The sequence below is a fragment of the Periplaneta americana genome, chromosome 12 (genome assembly GCF_040183065.1).
Source record: "Periplaneta americana isolate PAMFEO1 chromosome 12, P.americana_PAMFEO1_priV1, whole genome shotgun sequence".
Classification (NCBI taxonomy): domain Eukaryota; kingdom Metazoa; phylum Arthropoda; class Insecta; order Blattodea; family Blattidae; genus Periplaneta; species Periplaneta americana.
In genome coordinates this window covers 1,477,308-1,487,687 of record NC_091128.1, presented here as the reverse complement: position 1 = coordinate 1,487,687, position 10,380 = coordinate 1,477,308, and the positions used below count along the sequence as shown (strand labels likewise).

The window sequence follows — 10,380 nt, the reverse complement described above, 5'->3', positions numbered from 1 at the left end:
CATGTACTAGATACAAATCGTTTACTTCAAAGTGTTTAATACACACAACTGAATGCTTTGTTGGCGTGAAAATATTTCATAGTATACGAGTAGCTTCCAGCCACATAACTTATCTTTTCAGTTGGAAATTTGAGAACTGTAATGTAACACACTCACTTAAAGCACTCTAGTAATTTTTGGTACACACAGAAACATAACATTTAGGAGCCATCTGTAAATAAAAGAATATGGATGATTTAATTTCATTTTTTAATAAAAGTCTAAACTTCTTCATTTCAGTTCTCTGAATTTATTTTTCTTAGAGGTTATGCCATTACTACGTGCTTCATCTTTTGATTCCTTTTCAGATTTTACTTTTATGATTCACTTATAGTTAATAGTTTAATTTGGTGATGTACATGTTGTCATGCTACTCTCCGTCCAAGTGGTTATGTCACACAGTCGTCAAAACAGGGGAAATGATATGACAATTACTTACTTAATGGGGCCCTTTTCTTTAAATTATTTTAAACAGTTGTATAATATTATGTAAACTTCCAATTCCGTACAGCAAATATTTGCAGAGAAGAACTTAACAGCTCAGCCACTAGCCCTTACAGAGAGGACAGGAGAAACGAGTGGGACGAACTGGGATGAGACATAACCTTTCAGCTGGACAGTACCTATTTATTCTCTTCATAGTTAGCAATCAGTGTATTACGAAGATTTCAGTTCAGAATTACACTGCCTTTTAGCTCGACATGATACAACTGGCAAGCTGATGATGCTAGACACTGCCACCCAGACCTCGAGCAGCGACCACTTCGAGGAATCCAGCAGACGGTACGCCGAGTGGGAGGAGGAAGTCAGGCTGGAGGAGCTGCAGCATCTGCAGAGAGTGGCGATTCGTCTTTTCGACTTCTCTATGTACTCAGGTACAGTAACTGTTTACATCCTGAAGTAGATGCTCTTTCAGCTATGCACAAGCAGAATCCCAGAGCAGTGCAATCAACTAGTCGGCCACTATTGTTATTCCATTTCAACATGCTTGGGATGGGAACATTTAAAGTAAAACTCAATTTAGGCCATGGCCCTTAAAATTAAAAATATTTGATTCTGATTTAGGCTACATTCATTCCCTTTACAAATGTGTACGGCAAATAGCAAGCGCTGTAATAAAAATGGCTGATTTGTCGGCATTTCCAGCGCAAAGGATTGCGGTATTCTGGATATCCATATACTCTGTGAACAAGTTCAGGAGACTTGGATTCTTACTGGTAGGGAATAGGGCATTTATCCAGTGGATTCACTTGTTCAGTTTGCCTTAGTTCATAGAACCTGTTCTTAAATGTTTGTAGTTAAAACAAATTAGGTTCTTGACATAAAAGGAAGAATATTAATTTAACATTTTAACACAAAATTATCTAGTTTTTTAATTTGACATTAAATATAATCGTGTCATATTATTAAATTATTGTTCCTTATCCAAGTGTGCAGGCAGTCAAAACAGAAATACAAAATCGACGGCCCAGCTTGAAAGGGAAACAACTCAAAATTTAAAGTTTAAAGAAAGCTGCATTTTGAAGCTTTATGTTGCTGTGAAGAATCAGAGGATCGTTTAACTTAATCCAAATTCAATTAATCATGTTTTATGTATGGTTGAAGCTTTAAACTTCATTTTTCTCACAACTTTAAATTTTGAGTTGTTTCTCTTTAGAACTGGCCTGTCGATATTACTAAGCTTGCAGGCTTGAGACTGATCTGCAATTACTTTGGCAGCCGTCTACCAATATCCCTTTCTCTTTGAGTGCTAATATCGCATACACAATTATGAACCATAATTCATTATTCAAAAACATAATTTAAATAAATAAATATATTTTCAGCTACAAAATACATTATTAAGCACATTAATAAGATAGGGTAAAGGTTGGTAAAATCGTGATATGAGTAATATCGTAATAGTTGGTATGAGAATTTATTACAATTTTACTTATCGAGACAAAAATCTGTTTTTTTTTGACAATGTATTAAGGACAAGTTCATGGACAAGTTGCTGCATCAAATCGGTCCTTCTCTCGCTCTGTAAAAGCATGATAAGCTATCAAACACAGTAGCACGATATTACTCCTATCACAATATTAACAAGATTTACCCTACTTCGTTTTCCTCTCTCCTACAATTTGTTATTCCATTTGAATGAAATATATTATTTCCTTCTTTTAAAGTATTGACAATTCATAGGGAATGGAATATTTCTCGAATTTTGGAAAAAAATATTTCTCAACATCTAATTACAGTAAATATACATTATTCAATTCATTTATGCCTGATTTGAATTCGTGAAACATCGCGAAATCCGTATCAAGTCGGGAATGCGATTTTTTAAGCAATTAGCGAATTATGTGCGCGAATTTTCAATTTTTAATTTTTTTTACTACAATCGATAATCGATAGCTGTCGCACAGATAAGGTCGATATTTATGGTCGCTAGTATTGCACATTCGATACTGAATCTGTTTTAGTCAACGGTCAACGAGCTAGAAGGTTTTAATTCAAATACCTGGTCTAAACACACTCCTGACATCATATCTGATATATGTAGCGATGTGCTAGAATCGTATTGTGAGCATTGTGAGCCTGCTGAATGCCATATTATTTTGGACGTGTTGAGTGTGTTTGTTTTATTTGTTTATAGTGTCACACATAGGCGAAATAACATTATTGTGTTCCCGTGCAAGTGAGGCTACAAGAATGCTTAATAATAAAATAGCTCCAATAGAGCTTTCCAGTATATAAGGCATAGGTTTTATTGCACAGACAAAAGTACAGTCATGTGTAAATTTTGTAATTGTGAGGTCTCGTGGGAAAGAAGAGATACTGTTGAGAAAGATTTGAAGTTGGTAAAACATGCATCGGCAATTAATTTTCGCAAGGAAGACGAACAATCTCTTGTGCTGACTTCTATTGCCACTTGTTTTTGCAGTGTGCAAAACAAAAAGAAAAATTGCGAATATCTGGGAAAAAGTGTTGGAAAGACTTTATAAAAACGAACATACCAATTTCCAAGCTCGAAAACGAACAATGTGAAAATACTGAAAAATTTAATTGAAAGCACCGATTTTCCCATTTGAAAATCCCACATTTTGCACTTTGAACTCAACAAAAAATTCCAGTCTCTAACGATTCAGAATGCTTTATGGTTGCTGGGTCGTTAGTAGTCAATAACATTTAAGCTGTGCTCATGTTTGAATCTAAATCCACACAGCAATCAAGTCTTCAAAAGGCTTGTTTTTTAAGATCTGATGCATGCGAGGTGAGAGACCACACTATACGAGCAATAGTGAGTGGTTTCTAAAGCTAAGAGGTGCGCGGTCAGAAGTGCGTTCCACCATGATTGTCTCAAATTCGGCAATCCTGAGTATGAGGCTTTTACATGAGGTGGGTCCTTCATCTTTCCATGCAAGAAATGTTTATCATCAGAAAGATTGTCAAGGGGTGACAGTACAAAAGTTCATGTCAGTTCACATCATGTTTCAACCAAGCTATCACTGGTGAGAGAACAACAGGATGGAGTCTGCAATAGATCGCCTACCAAGAAAATTTTATCTTCTGAGAGAACACTAAGTCTGCCAGAGATACGTACATGATACCGAATCTCTTACAGTCCAACTAGAAACAGTAAGATTAAACATGCAAAATACATTTGATACTCTCAGTCAAGTACTTAGTTATGTCAATATTCTAGAATCTGACATAAGAGATCTAAAAGAGAACTCTTCACTTAAAAATTACATGTGTTTGCTAGTAGCTAACAGAAATTCCTCCAGTGTCTTGACATGGTAGTGTGATCCAAAAAACCGAACTTTCAAAAATTCAAATTCCCACAAGGCTAATATTATGCATTAATGTGTAAAACAAGCACAAAAAATTTCATTAAAATATTACCATTTACAAGTTGCTCCAGAGGTGAGAAGTTTATAATGTGTAACATAGTGAAAGAAAAAAGTCAGAGCAGCTTTTGAAGGAGTAGAAAACTCTTATCAGTGTTTGGATAAAAGTTATAGAAGAAACTGTTTCTATTCATCTTCGTCAATGTCTCATTGTACTTTTGGAACAGGTTGATAGTGCGTTCTGTCGTGTCATTTACTACTTTCGTCTAAGAGGAGCAATCACGAAGTTCCATGAAAACCACTCTGTAGGAAGTCTGTGCAGGAAAGATTGAGATTTGTCTCTTCCTATTTCAGTCTTCAAATAAATAACTGGTTCTCAATGTTATAGGATTCTCCAATTTCAGGTTTTCCAATTTAGCCATGTTCTGTAGTCATTGAGGAGTATCAGGTTTCTGTGGAGGCTGCAAGTTTGTTACTATATTTTCCTTTTTTGCTGGTTAAACGAATTGAGTCCGCAACAGACCACATTATTTAAAGCCTGTTTAGTAAATGATGATGATGATGATGATGATGATGATGATGATTTTTCTTTTTCTCTGTGGTCACTTGGTCATCAAAAAGCAACTAGATGCTCAGAGAGAAACCAAAGATGTTGGCAAAATGCCATAATAGCCTATAATTGTGCTTTCTTATCTACAGTTTGGTTGGGATATTTCTTATGGACAGTAAGAAGCTTGATATCATTATATGGACTTTGAATACCAACAAATACTCTCTAACATTAATACTAGAAAGCTTTCCTGTTTAGCATTGCAAGCGGCGGCGAAAAGTAACAGTGCTGCCATCTAGCGGCTTGAAACGTTCGCACACTCCGTGCGTCGTGCTGGATTACGTGAGGAAAAGAGGAGAGGTGTGCATTTGATTTCAATAAGAAGCTGCAAAGCAATAAATAGTATACTTTAGAGTCACTTTGTTCATAACGTTTTTAATTAATAACAAATTACAAAGTTATTAGAATAGAAATGAATTGATAAATTCTCATATTTTCAAATTTGATGAAATTTAGTTGTGCATGACTTTAGCAGCTTTCATACATCGCTTGTTTTCTTTTTTAGCTGTTTGGTTGTCCATTTTATTTTTGATGTAACAATTTATTAACACATTGAAATATTTGTCAATGAAGACATTGGCACAGTCACTGCAAATGGACATGTTAACAGGGAGCACTACCATTTTAACTAGTTCTTTTTTTACACCAATTCTAGTTTTATAAATAACATGATCAGTTTCTTTGAAAACATCAGAACACAATTGGCTGAGCATTAGAGAAACATCATTAGGAAAAAATTTTTGAATCTTTACAGTATTTTTTATTTGCGATGTGCGTTGTTACGTCATTGTTGGGGTTTTCTTTACAAGATAAATTTCTTCGACAAATTTCGTGATTTATTCTGCTACACACCCAACCTGCAACATAAGCTCTTGCATTTTCTTGCAACACGGTTTCTTCATTTGTATGCTGTACATTTTTGTCATCAACAGTTACATCCAAATCGGAGACATCTGTAATGCCTGGACTGCAAAAATTCAATTTAGCTGCCTCGATATCTCCTTTCTTGAGTAAGAAAGAACAAACGTCAGCTTCACAGTTGCTTGTTTCAGGAGGACTTAGGAATTGATTCATCATGATTGCCCGAATTGTAGCTCTAAACTTCGAGCAGTCTGGAGTTACGTTGTTTCCACCTTTAGATCGAATAATAGAAAAGAGATTTTCTATGCAGTCTTGTGTTAATCTTCTTGTTATTAAAAATTTAAATCCATAATTATAATGCAATTCTTTCCATAGCAGTTTTAAAGATTGTAAATTTTCTAGCCAGCCATTTATACATTTTGGGTTCATTTTCCTGTTGTTTATTACCTGGATATTTCTAAATGTTTTTTTCTATTTCATTAAAAAAATTCCAGTGTGTGGAATTTTCACTTAGTGGCCTATTTAAGGCTTTACTAGTTTGGAAACTAGAAGAGTTAAAACAATCAAAAGCTTTATCCATGAACAGGATGAAGTCTGCAGTAGGTTGAGCCTCCTCTGGTAACTGTTTGAATTTTATGAGTGTTGCCATAGCTTTTCCTACAGAATGACTTAATAACTGTGTAGCAAGGCACACTCGCATCAGTGTGAATGGCGGTAGATTCAAGTGATTAAGTTTTACTTTAGGACAAAGTCGGGGATTCATATCTTTATCTATAAAATAAAGTTTTTCTAGGTATTCCCACTTAATTAATTTATCAAATAGCTTAAAATTATAATGTTTTAAATTATTCCTTACGCTCTTAATCAAATGTGGTGTATCATGAAACAAATAAATTTTTTTCACCATCGTGTTCAAAATAAGGCTGTACTTCATTACATCCAAGCAGTCTTCTCAATTTAGTGTTGTTTGATCCTTGGTCTGAAACAATCGCTTTAGGGATAAATCCCGTATCTTTTATTTCATTTATTTCATTTCAAGCAGATGTGATTTTAAAATCTCTGCAGGCATGGCATCTTTCGATAGAAAATAACCAATGGTTTGCTTAAAATTTTTACACATTCCTCGAATCATAAAAACCATTGCTTGGTTTGCAAGTGGTACCTCTGAATCTTTTACGTTAGATGGAGATTGTTGGTTAGGGCTGTGTATACCCAATTCAATGAATCCCTCAAAAATGTCCACTTTAGCATTGTACGTTATATTTTCCTTCAAATACATTTCATCTACAGCAAGTGTTACTACCTTTTCATTTAGTGGCAGCATTCCAGACTTTACTTTTAATAATTGTAAAATGGTGGGATTTATACCGGGGCCTTTACCAAATCCATGAAGCCAATTTCGGAGAGATCTGACTGTTAGCAAACACAATTTTCTCCTTAAAAATCTGTAGCCCTGAGGTGAGCAATAATGGAGTGCCAATGCAAAACTTTTATCGTAACTGGAATACCGCCTTCCCAATTTTTTCTTTCTTTTTAAGCGCACTTGCGACATAATGAATTCATCATTAGAAACAATTTTGATTAAATCAGTATTTGAACTGGTTGTCTTCAGAGCTCTCATTTCCACCCGAAGGGATGAAATAATTTTTTTGTGTTTAGATACCAACTTTTGAGCTGCAATCAATTTCTTAGAAAGTGTCTTTATCAGAAGATTTTGAGCCATCTTTGACCTTTTAGGATTTCTTGCATCTTAAAAAATAAACAGGGACTTAATTTAGTGAAATATTAATAACGTCTTGAAAGTCTAGGGCTAGGTAAATAATATTTTGCGAATAACTAACTGAATCAGTTTTTATGAGAAAACATGAGTTCACACACTTTCTTCACAAAATCAATAATTCGTATTTTTATGTTACGTATACAATATGCGTCTATTTAGTTTGAAAAAGTCATGACTTTCTATATTTTATATGGAGAAACTATAAAGAAATTGTGTTTGGTATGATGGAAGTAAAGTAGTTTTATGCAGTTTAATAACTGATTCACTTAGCACAGAGAACATGTTATTGCTAATGTACTATCTGATTATGAGGTACCTGGTAGAGGACTATCGTCATTTCTGTCTGGAATCGGAGAACCTGTCACCTCCTCGATGGAAGGTCTAATGCGTTTCTTTGGGGACCTTCGTGGTTCTTTCATTGTACTTTGACCCATATTTTCGGAAGAAGGAGTTGTTAAATTCACTGAAGGAATAGCTGTTCTCTTCAGACTGTTATTAAAAAAAATATATGAAAAATTAACAGGTCTATGACTCATTTGAAACTTCGGTACTTTTCCAATTACACCTTATTTTTACTTACTCCTGACTTTTCAAATTAGAGTTATTGAAGTCCGATAATCTAAAGTGATCTGAACATATTCTGTGATTTTTGTACAGATACTCTGTTCCTCTAGTTTTAAACGTTTCGTCTAGGTCCTGTCTTTTACATTTATTTACCCATATGGCACATCTATAAGACAAAAACAAATAACAGTATTAATAATAATAATAATAATATGATGATGATGATGATGATGGTGAGGACACGAGACCTGTCATGTGAATCGTGCGAGTGGGGAAAGAATGAGCTAACAGAAAGAGAGTTTGTTTCATGATTAAAATTATACGAATCTACTGACACGAAAGTTCATCTCAGACTAATTATCTTCCTTCTCCATACCTATTGGTGAGAGCCGCAACACATGATAAGGTCACAGAACAAGTTATCTTCTGACTCTACTGTAATAATCATCATCATCCTGTGGCAGAAAAGTAATAGACTACTTGTATTTACATGACCACTCACTCACCTACTCACTTCGGAAATCTGAAGAACGATCTAGCATCTTTTTGCCAAGCGTAGTTTTTACAGAAGAACACAGAACAAACAATTCCACTTTTCTCTGACATTTTGTGGAACAGCCATGAGAATAATCCTTACGACTTACACCACGTGTTGAAGTACAAAACTCTTGTTAGATGCAGTTTACCGCTCTACGTGCCACGTTATCCTCACTGTCAACATTCCCTGCCACTAGATAGCACTGATGAGTCATTCGCCTCTCTTATCGTGAACTTTCCAGTATTAATGTTAGAGAGTATTTGATACCAATAGATGCTTTGTTCCACTCTCTAATGTTATCTAGTGTCTCAGTAATGGCTCCAGCTACAAATACTGCTGCACAATCTGGAAGACTGACTCTATTCAAGGCACTGACTACTTTAGGTGACTGGAATATGGTTTTAGGGACACTAGGTGGTGAGGAGGAACATCTGAAGCGGGTAATAATGTTGAAAATCAAGATAATGGTTCAGACAGTCGATATGCATTCTCGCTATCAGATGCACTAGGTGATTAATAGACATCGGATTTTTAGGCACTAAAAATTGCAGTTTTAGGCGCCTAAAATAAGCTCAAAATTTGTAAAATTAGGCTCTATATTAATGAAAATAGGCATTTTAGGCACATCAAGGTATCATACTTTTTCTTTCACTGAAATTTTTAGTTATACACTAAAATACGCACAAAAAAGTATGTTTAAACATTAAAAAAGAATACTATATTATATTTATAAACAGAGCTGTACAAATTTAATATATTGAAACTAATGAAATAATGATTATGGATATCAAGATTACTCATTTTAAGTTATTGAAATTCAGTTCCATGCTCAGACTTTATTATAATTATCTGCACAGAATTTTTTCTAAATTCCCCACAGTTAACCTTTGCCTTTTGTCACTGAGAATCATTTTGAAAGCAGAAAAACTTCTTTCAACCGAAACTGATGTGAGAGGCGCAAATTTTAAATTAGGTACAATAGAAACATCAATACTTACTGGAACATTTACACTTTCCCCCGATATCACTCTTGATACTTCTTCCAACAATGAAAATCCTACATTCTTATTTAATACGTTATCCCACTTATTTTTAACTTTTTTTCCCAGTTTCGCCCAAAACAGAATGTATGTTCACTTGAGCTTCCTTTACTATTGCTATTTGGCTACAAAGAGATTGTTTTCCACGTTCTAATTGTTCAATGCTTGCAGGTATGAAAGAAAAGTTTGATGTTATGTAGGCAATATCGTTTTTCACTCGTGAGTCATTCAGACAATCTTTCACTGCTTTCACACACGCTGCACTATCAGTTTCAGGTAATTTATCAATAACTGTGACCACTTCTTTAAAATACTTAGAATAATACACCACTGACTGAATCCAGGTTCCCTATCGTGTAACAACCGGCTGAGGTGGGAGTGGGATATCTGGAAAGTTTTCTCTGAATATTGAAATCCTGGATGGGGCTTTACAAAAACATTTTTTTTTTTTTGTGTTAGAAATAAACGAATTGACAAGAGGAAATTCATTCCGGATTGTTTCAGAAACCCTGTGAAGGCCATGTGCTAGACAGGTTACATGCGTGAGGTTAGGATAAAATGTTTTAAGAAGTGGAGCTGCAGCAACCATGTATGAGGCAGCATCAGTACAAAACAACAGAACTTTAGAATCGTCTATATTACCTGAGTATAAAGACTGTAGGCCTTTATTTACAAAATAAGCAATGGCTTGGCTATTCACTTTCGAAAGTTCCTCAACACATACGAGGTGTGGAATCAAAGGTCCATCAGGACTAAGTTTTCCTACTACCATATTTGCTATATACCTATTCATAGGATCTGAGGTTTCATCCACAGAGACCCATATGTAAGAATCACCTATATCCTCCCGAATGGAAGCTAAAGTTTCATTGTATATTCTGTCTAAGTAATTTTTTCTTAGGGTCGACTCAGATGGGATATTTTGTTTGCAGTATTTTTGTAAAAACTGTCTTAAAACCGGATTTTCAATTGCATTCCAGGGAATGTTAGCAGCAACAAACGCTCTGGTTAAATCAGCATAGAAATTGCTGCTGAGATTGGATGAAGTAGGCTGTGTTAGTAAAGTTTGTTGCAGTTGATTTTTCTGCTGAGCTTTAGCCTTATGAGCCGCTCCT

At 34.9% G+C, this 10,380-nt stretch overlaps 1 protein-coding gene across 1 annotated transcript in view; it reads left to right on the top strand.

Moving 5' to 3' along the window:
• The first annotated feature begins 688 nt into the window (after window positions 1–688).
• LOC138710116 (uncharacterized) overlaps window positions 689–10,380 on the top strand; it is a 53,164-nt gene continuing 43,472 nt past the window's right edge. Inside the window, exon 1 of the mRNA XM_069840751.1 lies at window positions 689–914. Coding sequence (XP_069696852.1) covers window positions 761–914 — 154 coding nt within the window. The 5' untranslated portion in view covers window positions 689–760. The remainder of the gene's footprint in view (window positions 915–10,380) is intronic.